The sequence below is a fragment of the Podarcis vaucheri genome (genome assembly GCF_965113315.1).
Source record: "Podarcis vaucheri genome assembly, chromosome: 8".
Classification (NCBI taxonomy): domain Eukaryota; kingdom Metazoa; phylum Chordata; class Lepidosauria; order Squamata; family Lacertidae; genus Podarcis; species Podarcis vaucheri.
The window spans coordinates 71,266,401-71,286,811 of NC_138766.1; the positions used below are offsets into that span (position 1 = coordinate 71,266,401).

The 20,411-nt window shown below is 42.6% G+C and overlaps 1 protein-coding gene across 4 annotated transcripts; it reads right to left on the reverse strand.

Annotated features, from left to right (window-relative positions):
* Positions 1-343: 343 nt before the first annotated feature.
* On the reverse strand, positions 344-20,383 carry SNX31 (sorting nexin 31). Of its 4 annotated transcripts, none has more exons than XM_082235780.1 (14): positions 20,205-20,383; positions 18,737-18,811; positions 14,547-14,661; positions 13,622-13,686; positions 8,934-9,044; positions 8,387-8,477; positions 7,871-7,958; positions 7,629-7,698; positions 5,833-5,925; positions 4,208-4,411; positions 3,550-3,648; positions 2,348-2,425; positions 1,469-1,522; positions 344-849 (listed from the first exon to the last, which is right to left on the reverse strand). In XM_082235780.1, exons 1-14 carry the CDS (start codon positions 20,268-20,270, stop codon positions 751-753), a joined length of 1,308 nt encoding a protein of 435 aa, XP_082091906.1. In that variant the 5' UTR covers positions 20,271-20,383; the 3' UTR covers positions 344-750. The 4 variants fall into 4 exon arrangements, with proteins under 4 accessions (XP_082091906.1, XP_082091905.1, XP_082091907.1 ...); XM_082235779.1 differs by having other exon boundaries at positions 1,469-1,525; XM_082235781.1 differs by lacking the exon at positions 20,205-20,383 and adding an exon at positions 19,933-20,150 and having other exon boundaries at positions 1,469-1,525.
* Between the last annotated feature and the right edge of the window lie 28 nt (positions 20,384-20,411).

Genomic DNA, 20,411 nt, shown 5'->3' on the forward strand with positions numbered 1-20,411 from the left:
TTCACAGTGCTTATATTTAACATAATCACAGGTTGTTCACCACAAGTTATCTCCCACCTTGCATATTTTTTTAAAAAAACATTCATACAAAACATAGTAGGTTAACAACAACAAAAAGAGACCAAAATTGTATTATGTTGGAGTAATTAAAACTGGAGCATTCCTAACAGTCCTGAGGGTAATTATTCCAGTGGTCAGTGCACAGTTTGGAGGCAGGAATGGGTGGAGATAATCTAAGACATGTCTGCATTTAAAAAGGTACTGGAGGGAAGTAGGGATCATTGTAAGATGATGTACTTTGTACATAGGAAGACCTTACCACAAATTCAGTGGCACTGTGTAATTTATCATTAAGCTGAAGACCTCTGGGGAGACAGTTTGTATCCTGTGGAACAGAACAATGGTAAACATTCCAGAGGCCAAAGATTAACAGCTTAATGTCAAATACTTTAAAAGGTGTTACTTTGATCCAAGATATGCAATGTTTCCCATTTTTTTTAAAGGTCCTGTACATTTTTTATAATAAAATGAAATATATGTGCAAAATATTTACAGTCTTCCCCGTTATAACAAATTCTGGTTCCCAGGAGCAGCTGATGTTTTTTTTAAAAAAAAACCTCAAGAACAAAAACACATGAGGAGTTAGAAAATGTAGACTGCTATTAAACAGAGGACAACTGCTGTGATAAGTTTGCTATTCCTCATTTAAAGAAAAAACCCCAGAGGCAGCAGCAGTAGCTGAAGTGCAGGTCACAAGTCTTCTTCGCGTATTTTCTCAAACACGCAGTCACCCTCATTTGGCCTACTAGCGTTCGGTTTTTTCCTTGGCTTAAAACCAGAATGAAATATCTGCACAGAATCAAATACACGATATGTTAAACCAAGAGATCAAAAAAACCCTCTAGTCAATAATGCATGAAACACACACCAGTAGAACACCACCTAACTGTGTGTTGGGGAATACCACCAGCAGCTATGCTAATGATAGGTAACAGGAAAGAAAAGGTTTGTGAAAGCCAGCAACTATCAAGATTTCTGATCCTGCTTTCTCCAGCCTAGTGCCTGCAGATGTTTTGGCAGCCTATACTCGCTGGGGCAGACGTGAGTCATAGTCCAAAACATCTGGAGGCACCAGGTTACAGAAGGCTGTCCAATAGGTATTATAGTTATAGTACTGCAGCAATTGTATTGAACTGACATAAGCTGTGGCAGCTTCTATGACGCAGTGATAGTGACTGTTTATATAGCACTATGATGTGTACAAAGCACTTCCGATAATAAGCTCAGTAATCCTCACAACCACCAGGAAAGGCATGTCAGCGTCACCATCCCCTTATTACAGGTTGTGTGTGTGTGGCAAGGTTAGGAGGAGAGAACAGCAACTTGCATTAGGGACCCTAGTCATCTCCTTTCCCATCCCAGCCCCTCTCAGGTCTCCACCCAAGTTTATGTCATTTAATTCACAAACCTGACTTGGGTGGATGCTTGGTTTCTTAGCTTTACCAGGTTCAGGAAGTTCAATCTGCTAAAACAGATTGATAAAATGTAAAGATCATTGCTAGGCAGAAAGATAAACACACAGAGGCAGGCAACATGTAACTCAAGTGTATTCACACAGGGGAGACACTGGCAAATACACTATAGTATCAGCAATTTTAATCACATTTCTCTTTGAACTTGTGAACATGATTTCCATTGATATCAAGCACCAGTGGCATTTATATGTGGAGAAGTGAATGAAAGCAATGGGTTTGTTTTTGGTCTTTTCCCTTAAGCAATGAACCAATTTCTGTGGTGAGCCTAGAATCTACAGATACCAGGCAATACTCACCCCTACTGAAAAAAGAAACCATTGCTAAAGTTGCCCTGAATATGGTTTATAAACCTTACCCAAGAGGATGTGTCGTTCTATAGGTTGATGTTCAAATGTTGAGCAAACTTCCCTCTCACTAGGTTCCTTGGCCTCCCGTTTACAAAACGGAAAGTATGCATCTTGATTCCATATGCATGTTTACTTGGAAGTACTTTCTAGTTCCACTGAACTCAGTAGGATTTGCTCTTAAGCCTGTATATGATTTCAGCCATAGGGTGGGTCAAGTGAGGATCTCTGGAGCCAGTATTGCCCACCAAGGCTGGCAAGACAAAAGGCAGGGGCACCAACAGCAGGCCCAAGCCAACAAAAGGCAGAGCCACTTTCTGATTGGCTGTAAGGCCAGTAGGGGCTGGCTGAGTTTGGTGAGGCAATGTCCCAGTTGGTCTAATCACCCAGCCTCCACCGTGCAGGAGCAATGGAGCCAAAAACCTCACATCAACAGTCAGGCAAACTCGATTGTCAAACGTTGCTCACCATTTCTTGATCACCTTTGGTTGCTGTCATCAGCTGCTCCGATATTATCTTTTTTAAGCAGCTGCTTAGGAGAAATGCCTAGACGTGGGATAAGTATTGCATTTAGATTTTAAGTAACAAAATACTTTGTATGCAGAATTGCTGCTTTCCAGAGTACATCAGCCTTGCTCTGTAGTTCGAATTTTTTTTTACTCCCAGCTTAATCTATCCGATTGCAGTCCACTAGCCATATCATTCAATTTACTCAGGACTTACATATGAAAGTAAACCTGAACAAGCCTTTCCTGATGTGAACCTAAACATATAACAGTAACACCTGGGGGATATTTTCTCTTGTGAATTGTCATCCATAAGTAACAGATATACAGTGGTGCCTCACAAGACGAAAAACTCGCTAGACGAAAGGGTTTTCCGTTTTTGTGTTGCTTCGCTAGACGAATTTCCCTATGGTCTTGCTTCGCAAGACGAAAACGTCTTGCGCTTTTTTTTAAAAGCCGCTTGAAGAGGCGCAGTTGCGACGGACCATGCCTCGCAAGACGAAAAACATCGCAAGACGAAAAGACTCGCGGAACGAATTCTTTTCGTCTTGCGAGGCACCACTGTAAGGCAACTTTTTTTCCTTTATATTTAATATTAGGTGGAAGAAAGCAGGGGGATGAACACAGCTTAGCTGTAAAAGCACATCCTTTGCATCTATAGTGTCCCAACTTCAACCCCTGACATTAGCAAAATGGAGGAAGATGTCCGGGTAAGGCCTTGTTGAGCTGTTGCCTGCAAGGGTTAGGTCAGAGGTGGGGAACTTCTGGCCCACACACCTAATTAGGCCTTATACGAGTACCAATTTGCCCTGTAAGGCTATTATTACCCACAAACCACACCCACCTGCCATACCTGATGTCATATGTGATGCCAGGTGTGAGGGAGGTATGGATATGGCTACAAATAAATGGTCAGGAGCTTGAAGTGGGCTCCAGATTAATCCACTGCAAGCAGGGCTCCCTGGGCAGAAAGCGCCACTGGGATCAGATGGACTAGGGATTTCCTCCATTGGGAAACGCACCTTCAAAGGTGGTCTCTAACTGCTAAAAAATGATCCCCTCTGAACTTTGGTGCTGCAATTTCAGCAGGCACACAGTACATGGTTGTTCACTCTTCGGGCTTCTCCTTTTATGTACATTAGGTTTGTCTTATGTAATACAAACCTGCTTTGTGTTAAAGGCAATCCATCTCCAGGTATCAGAATCGTTGTACTCAAACCTGAGCTCCAGGAATTGGTCAAGGCCTTGGCCTGTAACAGATCCCTAGGTAGTTTAAAAAAAACCCGATGCAGTAATATTAGTCAAGAGGTCCTCCAGTCTATACTGATGCCTAGTCACTAAACTACACTAGTATTCAGAGGATATCTCCAATGTTGTTTTTTTTTTTAGAGAAGACCCACTAAAATTGTTGTATGCAAGTTAGAAATGCCCACTAACTTCAATGGGTTCACTCTCAGCAGAACTTTCATCCCTTGTTTTCTATATGCAGCCTTCACTTTCTCCTAGGTCAGAGGAGCGTGCTTAGAGGAATCTGAGGCGAGGCAAGACTGCAGAAGTATCAACTTGGTCTACCGTTGATGATATTTGGAACACAGAATGTTAACAATGAGCAACTTCTTCCTAACATGTGTATGTGCAGCAAGAAAGGTGCATAAAGGCAATCTAAATTAAGAATTTGTGTTATTGCTTACAGGGCAGGGCCTCTCATTTAGGGATTTTTCCCCCCTCATGTCATGAGACTCAAGTTTAAAGGAAATCCAGTACAAGAAAGTTAGCATTAAACAATGTGGTTAAGTAGTGAAGTTGCTCACAAGGTACTTACTAGAAATGTGACCTGCCAGCACCTCACCCTGTTGATCTTGAAGCTGACCTCTTTGATCTGGTTGCTAGGCAACTTTATGCAGCAGCTAATCTCATTATTTCCCACATGAATAGCAGCAGTACAGCCTGCTTCAGGATAGTCACAGGAGCAAGGAGCGAGCTTAATGTATCCGTAGTGCTGGACCTCCTGAGCCAGCTCTAAAAACTGTGCAAGAGAAACAGAAACTGGAGGACAACAGTGGGTTATATACTGTACCACATGATGCAGGAAGGTACTGAGGGCTAGCAACTTCAGCAAGGGACCAAAAGCCAAGGACTCTGTTGTTATCTGGATAGGCCCCCGCCCCCTCAAACATACTGCGGGCCACGTCTCACATATAAAATCAATGCAGGAATTATCCCAGTGCTCATTTGAGAATATACATGTCAATGTCAGGTGGGGATGATTAACACACTGGAAAAAAATGTGTATGGCAGTGCAGATGGAATACCTGACATTATTAGCTTTTACCAGTAATCCCTTTCCAAAGTCTTCGGGCACAAGAGTAGCTTAAAGAAACTGGAACTTGATAAGAAAGGCAGAACTCAACACTGCTGTTCTGCTAGCACTATGGAACTTTTGTAGCCAGCTGTGCACCCTCAAAATCTGCTCCAGGGGGTTGGAAGATCCCCCAGAGCGCATTTTGAGGTGCACAGGGAGAAGAGGAGGAAGGGGAAGCCCACTTGTGTGAGAAAAACTCCACATGAGCAGTGTTGATTGCAACAAGTCTCCAGGCCTCATCCACTTAAATCTGGAGCACTCTATAGGAGTTGTTTTAATCTCGTAGCAAGTGATCTGCAGGCTATACTCCCGCTTTGCATGTCTAGAAGTTTGTCATTGTACAAATGCTACAGGAAATTCCGCAAAACTGACTTCTTATTTCTCTGTTGCCTCTCTTTGTATGCTTATAACAAACTGCATTTTCACCCATGAAATAATTAAATACCGCAGCAGGCATTCTATGGAGGCAGAGCTGGAGGTGCCAATATAGAGTATGCTGGGGTTGAAAGATCAGAAGGGAAGGGAGAAGGGGTCTGAGTCTCTAGTCTGCTCTTTCCCCTCTCTAGGCTAATCTCACATTTCATCTCCTGGCTCTGCAGGAAGAGCTTAAAGGAAAAGCCAGTCTGGGTTTGCCAGAGAGCAACCTTTGCAATAGCTTTGATTCAGGCAAGACAGCTCATCTTCCTTCCCTCCTAGCACATGATCTGTAATATGCATGGGAAGTTAATGATCATCCAAACTTTAGATGGGCCTCAGCTAATTTTCACTAACAGCGTCAGCAGAATCTAACACACCTGGACAAATTTTGTGAAATGGGGACTATTTTTTTGTGCAGCTGGGCTTGGATTAATAGAAAGAGTGTTTCCCATCCTCATCTCTCCCTGAGACCCCTGATAAACCACTCTGTTAGGCTCCAGCTTGAGCAAACTGGGGTGGGATGGGACACAAGGAGAGGATAGAAGAGTCTTCTGCTTACAGAATAAAATAAAAAAATCCTTGGCACAGCAAGCCTTTATAAGCAGATGCTCTCTCTGGTGTCTTTGCGCCACAGCATGCACCCTGAAAAGGTTAGAACACTGTGTTACCTTCATTTTGTTAGGTGCTTTCTGCAGCATTTGAAGCTTCTGCATCTGTCCGTCTGTAGGCTTGATCCAGTTCTTCTCCATTTCCTGCAGAACCTTAAAAGGAGAAAAAAGGTATGAATTAAAGTCCCCGATGCATTGTTCTCCCTGACTTAAGAGTCCAGCAGCCAAACCACCAGACCAATGAGCTCCTCAAATTGCCAGTCCTGCTGATCCATGTGGGATCAGGTCCCTCTGACATGGCAGAAGGGGTACAAGAATGGTGGAGAACAGTTCTCTGAAACAGCACAATCAACATGACTTTGCAAAGAAATTATGCAATAGCATCCTGCAACCCTAGAGTCCCACCATGCCCACCAGGTGCTACTAGGCTGCAAGCAGCTACCCAGTTGCTAGTTCAACTGTCTGCATTACTGCAGCTCAAATAGCTCTCATGATAGAACTGTGATATATATATATATATATAAAACCCAGCTGTAACATGCATTGCAATAAGAGGGAGCCAAGCACCAATTTATTTAATTTCAACCCAACATGGTGGCATATCACGACTCTCACACAACTATTAAGCAAGCATTTACGATGGTGCTAAAAACCCTTACCTTTTTTTGGGGGGGGGGCAAGTATTAGAGTGCTAATCTCTAAACCAGTTACTGCTGGATTACCAATTTCCTCCCTTCCCCACATTATGGGCAGAACTTGGAGTGACCTGTGGCAAAGTTCACTTGGGGTTAAACCATAGATGATGGCAGCAGATTCAGCTGATGCTTAAACTCAGATCTGTGACAACTGTACGGTTTTAAACAACAAATGGGGTACACACAGGTGATGAGTGCTTCGAGTCTTCCGCCACCCACTGCCCATCTCCTTGAGGTTGCTCTCCTCATGAGCAATGGGCTGTAGCTCAGTGGTAGAGCACATGTTTTGCATGCCAAAGGTCATAGGTTCAATCCAGTGTCCTCCAGGCAGGGCTAGGATGAATTCCTGCCTGAAAAACTGTAGAGCAGCTGCCAGTCAGTGCTGGTCATACTGAGCTACATGGCTTGGTATAAGAAAGTTTCTTAAATTCCTACATTTCCTCCCAGCCAGGCTCACATCAGTTTCAATAATATCCTAATGCCTGGGAGGGAGAGAAAGAACCCACGAGGAAGTAATCTATGAGGAATATTTACAGACCTTTTGCTATGAACAACCCCCTGTGATGTGTTTTAAACCCAGATCTATGACTCTTACATCTAGTTGGGCCAGCCTACTCTTTGGGAACACCTATTTGTTATTATACATCAGGTAGCGTTGATGGATGGGAGTTAAGAAGCTCTGCTTGTTCATGAAAGCCTACTTTTAAACACAACAAGAAGTCAGTTTCTTTTCATAATAGTATTTCAGGAGTAGTGCTTTTCTAGAAGGAACTCGCCTGCACATGAAAAAACCTTAGGTAAAGGTAAAGGTACCCCTGCCTGTACGGGCCAGTCGTGTCCGACTCTAGGGTTGTGCGCCCATCTCACTTAAGAGGTCGGGGGCCAGCGCTGTCTGAGGACACTTCCAGGTCACGTGGCCAGCGTGACGAAGCTGCTCTGGCGAGCCAGCACCAGAGCAGCACACGGAAATGCCGTTTACCTTCCCGCTATAAAGTGGTACCTATTTATCTACTTGCACGTAAGGGTGCTTTCGAACTGCTAGGTGGGCAGGAGCTGGGACCGAAAGACGGGAGCTCACCCCGCCGTGGGGATTCGAACCACCGACCATGCGATCGGCAAGCCCTAGGCGCTGAGGTTTTACCCACAGTCCCACCTGCGTACCTGTATATAAAGTAAGTTCACTGAAGTTCTGCAATTCATAAGCATTTTATCAAGGGATGGGTCCATGTACCTGTCCAACAGGGAGAGGGAAATGGAAAGTTTAAACAAAACAAAGCCACTGATCCAGTGAAATATCTACAATGAGAGCTACTACTGAAATACTGTATTTCTGCCCTTCCTCCAACATATATATACACTTTAATGCATCTTGCTAAATCTGCTTCTTCATCATTCTTGCTTACCACTTTCTGATCCCAATCTTACAAGGCGATTCTTTCATGCTCTGAAGACTCACATAGGGAAGTTCAAATTCTGCCAGTTTTTTCAATACTAGAAGTGAGGGGTAAGAAAGGGGGAAGGTAATTTTTGGAAAAAGTTGACTTTTTAAATATACATCTTTTAAAGCACACATTTGTCTCCTTCATGCAATGCATTTTAATATGTGCTTGCGAAACAGACAACTTGTGAAGTAACCCCAGCCTCTTCCAACTTAAAAAGGAGAGAAATAAATGGGATATTTTTCCAGCAAAAGCAAACCAAAAGTTCTTGCATTTTTATGATACGATAAAAGGTTTCTCTCCATGCAACATATAGGTTTTGCTTTAGGTTTTAAAGTCAACCAAAAACAAAGAGGAAAAACCAGAGTTCAGTCAGAACGTTGCTTCTACATAGCCGTCACCCATAAAGCTTTCCCACATTGCACAAATAGAAAGGAATGTGAATGCAATGTCTAGTATACCAAACAATGCACCTCTTACCAGACAGCTCCCCATTGTTGTGATCTTGAATAAGGAACAAGCTGAAATAGCCTATTAATTCTCTTGAAAGCTCAATCTTGTATGATACAACCTGGAAGGGGGGTGGGGAGAGAAGAGAGGTATTTTCCCATTTTCCCATGAGTCACGTTGTTTAAGACAATATTTTGAAATGGCTTTTGTATCAGGGTAGATTAGAAAAATGCAACAAATAAATCTGTTTCTGTTTCCCCACAGAGGTTTAGAGAAATGAAACAGAAATATTGCAAGTTTTCACATTCTTCATAACCGTTCATCATGAAAAATGAGTTTTAAAAGGCTCTTACATATCTGCCTCACTGATTCTATCTACTGGTTCTTTCTGCCAGAAATCCCTGGTTCAGTCCAAATTGCTCCATTTTGTTTGGGCTTGGCCACCAAGAAATAAGTGTCTTTTTAAGCTAGTACTTTGCTTGATATATCTGGACAGACACAACAGCAACGTATCACTTAACATGCTTGTGAATTGGTTCATACGAGATACTGTAAAGAACATTTAAAAATTACTTGCCTCTAGCACTCTTTCAGCAGTATCTGATGTCTGAATATCAATTCTGAGATACCGTCCATCAGCAAGATAAACATCCAGAAAAGATTGTTGGGTTTGGATTTTAAATGTATCCTGCAAGACATGAAAACATAGGATTGGAGTGCCTATATATGTGGTCCTTGCATCTGAAAGCGAAGATTTCAGCTTCTTCACTTCAGGAAAAAAACAAGGGTGAATCGTTAAGCAAACTAGGTCAGAAATGGATGGTCAGTGGTCAGGGCTGAAGGGAGTTGTAGTCCAAAATATCTGAAGGGCAACATGTTTTCTATCCCTGTTTTTGATCCCCAAAATAGTAAAAATGGGCAACTGGCTTTGGTAAGATTAAAAAAGCAGATGTTGAAGGCTGCAGCACTTAGTTGATTAATTATGTAAAATTGATTTTTTTTTATCAATTAAAGAAGTGCACCAATTAAACTGTTTATTTTTAATCTAAATGCTTATAGTTCCAAGCCCTTCTGAGAGCAGAGGGAATATCTCTTCTGTTATGGTTCGCTGTGACACAGCAATGCAACCTTCTGAAAAACACTATTTTCTTCTGAATTGCAGCTGCTCATATACAAGTTTATGCAGATTTGATTAATTATAACTAATTGATTAAAGTTATACCTTAAATCAAGCAACAGCGCTGCAATAAAATATAGTTGTGGACCCTAGGCATTTAGTTAAAAACACACACACAAACTTCTTATCTCTCTTCATGATGAGAAGAAGTAACAACTATTTTTAGAACGAATTATGAGCATTAAGGAGTGAAAGGTGGCAGCTTCTCCTTCACCTATCTCATTGCTTTCAAAGTAGTTTACTTTCTACAAGATGTGCTTGGATTACAGCCTTAGTCTGTACCAAAGGGTTGTATCTAATGCTAGTCCTATTCAGGTCTAGCCAACAAGGCGGCATCATCACGACCCTCACGCATCCACTAAAAAAGCATTTAGCACACTGCTAAAAAAGAACCTTACTTTTTTGCAAGTGTTAAGAGGGTTAATCTCCAAGCCAGTTACTGCTGGATTATTCATTTTCCCCTTCTCCCCATTGTGGGCAGAACTTGAATTAACCTGTGGCAAAGTGCACTTGGTGTTAAACCAGAAATGATGACAGCAGATTCAGTTGATGCTTAAACTCAAAACTGTGACAATGGTGTCCAATTTCTAACAAAAATGGGGTCCGAGTCTTCCACCATCCACTGCTTATCTCCCTGAGTTTGCTCTGCTCATGAGGAATGGGCTGTAGCTCAGTGGTAGAGCACGTTTTGAATGCAAAATGCCATGAATTCAATCCAATGCATGTGTCTATAGAACATGAGACTCTTAATCTCTGGGTTGTGGGTTTGAGTCCCACACTGGGCAAAAGAGTCCTATGTTGCAGGACGTTGGGCTAGATGACCCTCATGGTCCATTCCAACAGCGCAATTCTGTGACTCTGTGATTCTAAGTACCTCACCATTCTACGGTCTTGGAGATGTTGAAGGAAGAGAGCCCCGTTTCACTGCCAAAGATGTCCTCAGCCCATACAGAGTGGGCACATGAAATGAGGAATGCTTGAATCTGTGTTGCCATGTTCACAGCCCATTTCACCAGCAAACCTCTTCACCAAGCTCTGTGCTTAGAATATCACAGTATATTCCTGTTTCGCCCTTCCACTATACCATCAAATTCACACCAATAGTCACTTCTACTGTACAGTCTCACTTACAAGGATTTTTCATGCAAGTGTTAATATTGAAGAATCCTAGGAGGGAAATCATGTGCTAAATATTGCCACTACATTTATGCAGCAACTTAAAACAAATAAATTAGACGATGTTCTTGGGTCATGCTGTACCAGTAGAAATTTTAGAGGGGAGGAAAAGGTTTGCTCAGCTGTTTTACAGCTCCTCTTGTTTACAGGCCATTGCAGAAAGGCCCTAGATCCTCTATAAAATGTTTTGCAAGAAAACAGCACTGAGTATCAGAACATCTCTATTGAAAGCTATTTGCTTAGAATCTTTCATGCTTGGACAATGTTTACTTAGCCTTCAATTGCTGTTTCATAAATGTACTTTCAAGTACATAGTGAAATGCAATGGACACTTGCTGTTCACACATAATTTATGATCCTTCCCATAAATCATCTCTCCTATTGAAAAAAAATGACATATTGAGATTTAGGCTATGTGTTTGGCATAATAATAATACAGCACCAGCCAGCCCACAGGTATTTGGTGGAAGGAATGCTAGCTAGGCATTCTATTGCATGGGCTCTTCTCATGCACGGATCACATTCCTGGACAAAAGCTCTGGGTTGGGCATGCGAACAGCTTGAGTAACGTACAACCTGGCATTTGTGATGTTAATGAACTACACAGAGAAATGAAAGTAGCAGTGGCATAGCGTGGGGGGTGCAGGGGGGCCCGGCCGCACTGGCCGCAACATCTGGGGGTTAGGGTTAGGGGGCGCAAATCCACGGGTTAGGGGGCGCAAATTACTTGCCTTGCCCCGGGTGCTGACAACCCACGCTACGCCACTGGAAAGTAGTAAAAACCAGAGAGTTACTTTATTTGGAAACCATATACAACATGGGTACACTGCTGCAGGCCTGAAATGTGCCCTCTCCTACAGAATATTAAAGTGTGTTGGAGGGTAGTGCTCCAGTACAAAACTGCTAAGCTGAAACCAATAATGAAATTTGATTCTATCTGTTTGGACATGAACGAGGCAAGGACACTGTTTTCATCTCCTACTACATTTAATTAAATCTTAGTGGACTTATGCTATCACTTATGTAATCAATTCAAGTGCATACCAAAACTTTGGGTTTGTACACTTAAAGGAGATTAAATGACTGTCCCCTTAGAGCAGGAATGAGGAACTATGGATCTCCAGATGTTATTTGACTCCAAATCCCATCAGTCCTGGCCAACATGACCTACGGTTAGGGATATAGTTGGTATTGTATTCCCAATGACATCTGGAGGGCTGCAGTTCTCTGTTATGCAACAAATGCAGTTTAAAAAACAACCACCACCTGGCTTTTTGCAGTTTGGAAAGTGACAGGGAAATGCATTGAATGTACGGAATGAAAAAATTATTAACCAGAAAACACAAGGACAGCTTGCAAGCAAATCGGAATGAATGCTGAATGAAGACTGGACTGAATTTTAAGTTTTGTAGAAGCAAACCAAGATCAATACTTAATAAGTAGGTGATCTGGAGCTGCCCTGAATATAACACTTCATGCATCTGATTGAAGTGGGCTCTAGTCCACGAAAGCTTATTCCATACTAATAAAACAAACTCTTGTCACATCATTTAAATGTCCTTGCTGTCTGTGTTACTTAAATGGTATGATTTTAACTGAAGGCCAGAAAATATTGATAAAATTAAAGGTAAAGGGACCCCTGACCATTAGGTCCAGTCGTGACTGACTCTGGGGTTGCGTCACTCATCTCGCTTTATTGGCTGAGGGAGCCGGCGTACAGCTTCCAGGTCATGCGGCCAGCAGGACTATGCCACTTCTGGCGAACCAGAGCAGCGCACGGAAACGCCATTTACCTTCCCACCAGAGCGGTACCTATTTATCTACTTGCACTTTGCCGTGCTTTCGAACTGCTAGGTTGGCAGGAGCAGGGACTAAGCAACGGGAGCTCAGGCTCTGTGGTTTAACCCACAGCGCCACCAACATCCCACATTGATAAAATTACTGAAACTAAACTCTGCTATCATTCCAAACTTGCAAGGCCTTAGGACACTGCACCTCCATGATCATACACTGTATTTACACTGTTTCTACTAAGAAGAATATAGGCAGAGAGGCTAGAAGTTCAAGTTGCAACATTCTGGAAGTACGTGCCAGACTGCAGCTGTCGCCACCATTACAAGATAAAGAGATGTTGACATTTTCACATCAACACATTTATCGTTTCTTGTCCCAACATAACCCAAAGCTATTTTCTTGAAGCCAAGTCCCAAGGAACATGCTTTCTTTTTAAAAAAAGTGCTCAGAGAGTATTCTGGGAATCATCTAGTGACGGTAAGTAAGTAAGTAAAGCAAACCCTTTTGCCACACTTAAAAAACAAACAAATCTAAAAACATTAAGGGCATGAGAATAGCATTAGCTTTTAAACAGATCAGCTTATATCAAATTGCAACTATTGCCAACTTGGTAGCTAATGCAGCAAAGTAGGCAAAGTTAAGAAGTAAGGATCTATTTATCCTGCACACTAATATCAAACTCCAAGTCCAGGCCAAAACACCACCATCCAAGCGTGAGGAGGAGGCAGGAGCAGCCTTGAGGGAACCCTTAAGGTTTGCAGAAGTACAAAAGAAAAGAAAGAAAGTGGGGGGTGGGCCCTAAGGGGAAGGGGGTGGAGCCAAAACATTGCAAAGAGAACTGAGCATGCTCATTGGGCATGGAATGGTGGCCAATTGTTGGAAGGGGGAAGGAGATGAAGGAAAACTCAGAGGGAAGGACGAATGGAACGGAGTCCCCTGGATATGGTCATGGCATCCTATCAAAGAGAAGTTCACACTATGGTATTTTGTCCCAGGGCTCATTTGTTACTTTCTAAAAACAAGCTGATTTTTCAGTTCGTTTTAAGACAGAATAAGGTGCAGAGAGCACAAGGCAAGCACTTTTTCCAATAGGTTTTCTGTGAAAGACTAGAGTTTACCTGCTGCAGTTTCCTAAAGAAACTAATAAAGACATCGCTGTTCGTAATACTAGGATCAATTGACACTGAAAAACAAAAGGACAAAAATCAGGACTGACAGCTTAAAGGATTATCTATATATGTAAGCTTTCAGTCATTTTATGACTGAAAGGGAAACTAACAATATAGAAGAAAGTACATGCATATTCAAGACAAACATGGTAGAAAATAATTATTAAGTTTGTATAACTGAATGTGGATTTTTTTAATAGCACATTGGAGGATCCAGAAAGCATTGTGTAGAGTGGCTTTCAGGAGTAATGATCATCACATTTCATAAACTCCTGATGAGAAGTCTTACAAATCAATATACACAGTGATGCTTTAGATGACCACATTTTCTCCTCACCCTTTCATTTATGCCACCTTGAGCTTGGAGAAAAAGATGGGATCTAAACATAAAAAACCCAATACATAAATTAAATCTGTTTTCCTGAATCCTTACTTAACTGATGACTATAATGGGTGAGGAAAAAACAGGGGGATCCTCTTTCTTGTGCACCGCATCAGATGCAACTCATTTTATACATACATATATACATATATATACACACACACATATATATATATGTGTGTGTGTGTGTGTGTATCAATTTGAATTGTAGTGGTGGTGCTTTTGGAAAGTTGGCCTGAAGGCCATTGGCTAATATGAGGAAATAACAATACTGTGCAGCCTTTATTTAGTGGAGGTTTTATAGAACAAGATAGTGCAGCATCTGTAATAAATAGTTTGGGGCTAAATAAACATGCTCAGCCCATGAGAACAGATGAGATACCATCTAACAGTTTATGATCCAATGAAATCATGTATAAAATTTACATTTGCACCATGTGTCATGAACCACTATTGATGTGTGTGTGTGTGTATATTAAGGATTTGCTGTACCATTCTGTAGATATTGTTCCAGTTGAGCTCTCCTTTCATCAGCCATTGACTTCGTCATTGCCAGGTAGAATTTTGGAGGGAACGCAGGCACACCTTTCCCAAAGATCCGCCTTAACTGAAAAGACAGGGCAACTGGATAGAGCACTTTCCTTGTTAGAGACAAGAACGACAGACTTGCTGGACTGGAAGAACAAAGCAATTCTTATATTCTTGAAATACAAGGGGCTGTACGTCCCCTATTGTCAACTTAAATGTTCCTGTGAATCTGGAGAGGGAGAATCGACAACTCATCTTCTTACGCATTGCTCTTTTTATCATGATATATGTACGATTTTTACTGAACCCTTTTAATGGAAATCTCCAGGATAATCAGATGCATTTCATGTTTTCTTTCTTCCTTTCAGTTCAGAATATATCCAACTCTTACAGGGTGGTTTAATAATAAGCTGTTGCATGTAAAACTTGTCAGGGACTACTAATTTTAGTAAACTTGTAACTTATGCCTGGTGTTCCACATTACCATACACTTACTAGTGATTCACTGTTATGGTTCTCCATTTCAATCAATCAATACCAGTTTACTCTTCTAGCCAAAGGCCATGACAACCCCTTAGCAACCGTACCAATTAAAACAATACAGATCATAATATGACCCAACATCCATGATGCAAAAGAGGAACGCAAATCCAGCTTGATTTCAAATTAAACCTCCAAATCACTATAATTTATAGTGATTGTATCTAACTCCTTTTTCCTGATTTTTTTGTTTGTTTTTGCAACCAGTGTATAGAGGGCCACTCTGGAAGCTTTTACTAGAGGCAGAGTATTACTTTTACTGTATTTTTGGTTTTTATGGAAGCTGCCCAGAGTGGCTGGGGAGGCCCAGCCAGATGGGCGGGGTATAAATAATAAATTATTATTAATTATTTATTATTATTATTATTATTATTATTACTACTACTACTACTACAGCAGCATGCCTCACATGGTTCAAATGGAAGAAGGCTGTTGTAATAATGTTCGTGGACATTATGCAATATGGTTACCTGGATCTTTCTGATGAGGGTACGCTAAGAATCTGTATCAGTGATAGCATCTTTCTGACAAGAACACTGAAGCTGGGTCTGGTGGCTAACACAATCTGATTTTTCTGACAGATAAACACTGACAGGCCATTGTCTGTCATGCCCAGGGAAGGTATTTGACATTATTTATTTCATATTGTTGGTTACAAGGTGTTCCCACCTGTTAAAGGCACCTGAAAAATGAGAGAAACCTGTTCTTTTCAATGTTACTCAGTTCTCCTTTCATAGCTTTTGGATATTCACTAATGCCAGTTGGGATTAAAAGAATGAACTTTAAGCCTTAAGTAAGCAAAAAATCAGCAGAGAGGAATGAGAGAAAAAATAAACTTTACACTGGTACCTCAGGTTAAGTACTTAATTCATTCCGGAGGTCCGTTCTTAACCTGAAACTGTTCTTAACCTGAAGCACCACTTTAGCTAATGGGGCCTCCTGCTGCCACCGTGCCACCGGAGCACGATTTCTGTTCTCACCCTGAAGCAAAGTTCTTAACCCGAGGTACTATTTCTTGGTTAGCAGAGTCTGTAACCTGAAGCGTATGTAACCTGAAGCGTATGTAACCCGAGGTACCACTGTACTTCAACTCTACATGCCTTGCCTTTTTACTTTGACTCGCCCTGAAACATATACCCGCCACCCTGACATTAAGCCTGAGAGATCCACCACAGTTCAGTCCATGTTATATCATTGAAGTCACTCTGGTCGAAACACTGGACATATTGTGATGCATGCAATGTAAGTTCTACTCAAGAGTATACTAAATGAAGTTAATGGCTATGATTAGGTCCATTAATTTCTATGGATCTAATCTAAGTGGAACTTTCCTCTCTATCCTTACATTCTATTCAAAACCACCATGTCCCTAAGCTCTGCCAATATTTAGTCAGTTGAAGTAGGATGCTGCCTATTATCTTAAATTACAGTCATACCTTGGAAGTTGAATGGAATCCGTTCCGGAAGTTCGTTCGACTTCCAAAACGTTCAGAAATCAAGATGCAGAAAGCTCTTGCAGCCAATCGTTCAGGTTCCAAAGAACATTCGCAAACCAGAACTTCTGGGTTTGCGGCGTTCAGGAGCCAAAATGTTCAACTCACGAGGTGTTCGACTTCTGAGGTGCGACTGTAAATGTTTTGCTTCAGATATTTATTATGAAAATTATTTATATGCCACCTTTGGGGATATAGCCCAGACAAGTCATCTCGATTGTAATATTGCAATAAAGGCAATGGGCAGTATTCAACTAATGCATCCCGTCAGCGCAAGGATTTACACTTGTGCAATAGGACTTTCTCCTCCTCTCCCATTCCCACATGCACCCCACACCCTTTCCAAATCTGCTCCAGAGGCTTTGGGGAACCCCCAGAACAGGTTGAGGGGCACAGAAGGAGGATCTCTTAGCGCTACTTTGGATTCGACCCAATGACCCAAAATAATTAAAATTAACAATGGCAGAAATGATTAGCAAGACCCTTTAAAACAATGACAGAGAGTAATAAAGCAACTAAACAGAGCTATATTTTGGAACATATTTCTGTAGCTGTTTGTGTGAAAAGAAGTTATTAAAATGAAACACACACAAAGGACAATGCCCATTACATATCTATACCCTCTCATATAAACTACAGTAAGGTAGTTTATTCTTGCATATACCTCACTTATCTAAACCCTAAAAGTGATAACTAGCCTTATAAAATTCAACTTTGCCAGTGAATTACAAAATAAACTACTAGAACACAGAGGGCATATCCAATTACAAAAAAACCTTTATAGGTTTCCTACCTGTATAACTGTCAGAGCTTCTCCTGGGATCCTGGGAACTGTAGTTCGGACAAGCTGCTGCAAATCAGAAATCCCTTGCCCCTTTACAGAACTACAGTTCCCAGGGGGAAATAGTATCCAATCACTTAAAGCTGCAAAGCAGATATGCAATGCGTACTGACGCTATGAATTTACCTTGTCAGGGCCCTGAGTTTTGACACTGAATACAAACATTCCTCCGTCCTCAACTAGTACCAGCACTGATATTTAGCGTGTAATGTGGTTGTGCAACTGTTATGGACACTTAGTGGAAACTAATCATTATATTTTCTGTTTCTATCTCTCCTCCCATAATCACTCAATTTTTAAACCATTTTGGGGATAGGGGATTTCCCCCTCTGCAGCAAAGCTCTTCCATGCACATATTTATAACTCCTGCCCACCACCCACCTTTTCATTGGAGCAATTAGCACTGCACATGTGCTGGTATTATTTGATCTTAAGAAGTATTGGCTGCATACTGCTTAATATTTACTGTCCTTGACCTTTGTACTTGGAAAGGCCAAACTAGTTATCTATTTCTAATTCTGAGAATATTCTTGGGGAATGTTCCCCAAGTGCATGAAGGGAGAGCAGAAATGTAATTAAACACTTTTGAGGCATAAGTACACACAAAGTTTCATTTGAAAGGAAACTGCTATCATGCAGATAATCTCATTCATTTGTGTAAAAATTCTGATGGATATCGAGCGCTCTGGATAAAGGGAACATTTACATAGCTACCTATCGAACCTAAACATTAGACCCATACGTTCCTAAATTTAGGTGACACTCCCCACTCACAAATCAATGAATGTCAGAGAACAGGGATGGGCGGAAGGCAGGTCATGATCTACTGGAAGATATCTGGGTGATTTGTGATAGACCACAATGATTTCTGACTCCCAATTGCATAGCTATAGCAATAACAAAATGAACACTTAAAAAAAATAAAGACTGCAGAAATGAACAAAACTTGGAATAACCAGGGATTGATTTTTACGTGGGAAAACTGAGTGAATCTCAGTTCTGGAACTCAGAAAAAACCCTGTACTCAGCAGTAGCTGAGAGGCACCATATTCTTTCGTTCTAAGTGCAAATCTTTTGTACCTTGCTCCAGCTGGCAGATCTCAGGACTCTAGTAAAATACAAAGTAGATTCAACAAGGGCTGGAGTCTGACCTTCCCCCGCTGTAGAATGTACCCCACTTCCATGTAAAACATATCCTCCGAAATGTTTTCTGGCAGAACATGAAAAAGGAGAAGCAATAAGCGAAAGGTGAAGGTAACCAGTGAACCGGAACATCTTACCTGTTCATTCCAGTGGTGCAACTGACTGTAACGCACCTTGCAGAAAAGGAAGCCTTCGAGATACACAGAGTACAGCTGAAAATACACAGATTCTCTAAATAAATCATATTGGGAGAGTTAGGGGAATTTATCACTTCCTATTATCTGCATTTCAAACTTTCTTGCATAGAGCCCCACAATTCTTCTCATGCAGATCCTGCAAATTCCCCAGACCAGGGCATCCTCCTATATGACGGCACACCCACCATGCCTCCTCACCCTACAATCAACTCACAATTCCCATCACACTGCTATTCATTCCCATGCCTTCCCAAAGTACATTTAAAGTACATTGCGTCCCCCAAAGAACCCCTTAACAGAGCTGCAATCCCCAGCAACATCAACCAACTACAGCTCCCAGGATTCTTTTGGGGAAATAATGCACTTTGAGAGCACATTAAAGGGAGTATATGCAGCTCTCTGCCTACCCTAGGCTTGCCAGATATTTCTTATTTTAAAAGGCTGGTCGCTCCAGATCATTTCGGGTATTGCAATGGGGTGCTTAATACGAATGAACAAGGGCAACCGTAATTTCTTCAAATATAGGGCGAGAATCTTCGCAGAAGCAGGGCACAGCAGCATTTTATATTTCCCTTCTTTTGGCCGTTGTATAGTCTGAGCCCCCCTCCTTCTCTTTCTTACACACACACTTCCCCCAATCCCGTGAAACCACCTGCCAAGCACATTCTACTCTCTCAAATGATCCTCTTTCCTGGCGCATCAGTACAAATCTGTGCCATCCAGGCACAGACCCCCCCCCCCCCAAATCTTGACTCCCTCAAAGCCCACCCTCCTTGCAAGTTATTTGCCTCTGGCAATCACTCCCCACTCCCAACCTCCTCATTCCTTTCACACAGAGGCTGTGCATCCCACCCACCCCGACCCCCCACGCCACGCAACCCTCCGCCTCCTCCCCTCGCGTACACACACGCCCCATTTCCCCCACCTCAGCTGCGCATAAAGCATCCCCCAAGCTCAGCGCCACACGACGCGGACGGATCCCTCAACCAATTGCTTGCGACGGGAAGCCAAATCCACGCTCTCCTTCCCTGTGGAAACCACCCCCCCTTCCATCTCCCCCTCTCAGACCCTCCCCACCGCGCCCCACAACAAGCAGCCCTGGAGGGAAAGGCGAATGATGCAAGGCGGTTCTTAACCCGCGTCAGGTGCGCGCCTCTCGCCCTCCTCGGTTTGCGTCCCTTCAGCGCGCAAAAAAAAAAGGCGCGGCTCCTGCCAACTTGCGGGCAAAGTGGCGCTTGCAGCGTGTGGTGCAGACGCGGCGGGTTTCCGCCGCCTCGCTACTTCCACACACACACACACAGGCGCGCGCCTCTTTCTAACCCGCCTTCCTCGCCTCCAGCGCGGCTACTACGGTCGCCCATCCGCCCTCCATCCCTCCCTCCCTCCCGCTTCCTCCTGGCTACTTCACCACATAGCGGCCGCCAAACTTCTCCAGCAGCTCTTCGGAGAGAGGGATGCTGAAGTGCATCTTCATGGTGGAGGCGGAGAGCAGGCGCGCGCGCGCCGCCTCGCCAGCCCAGACCCCGCCGCGTGCCTGGCCAGGCTGTGCTAATGGGGCAGGGCGGCCGCGGGAGCATTTGTTTTCCCCACGTGATGGCGGAGCCGGGACGCGGCT

Excerpts from the sequence above, each read along its gene's own strand:
- SNX31 (XM_082235779.1), bottom strand. The coding sequence starts at position 20,270 with ATGAAGATGCACTTCAGCATCCCTCTCTCCGAAGAGCTGCTGGAGAAG. Across the intron at positions 5,926-7,628 it reads TGAACTTACTTTATATACAG|GTTCTGCAGGAAATGGAGAA; the intron begins GTACGCAGGTGG and ends TCTCCTTTTAAG. Across the intron at positions 850-1,468 it reads CAAGCATCCACCCAAGTCAG|ATATTTCATTCTGGTTTTAA; the intron begins GTTTGTGAATTA and ends GATTCTGTGCAG.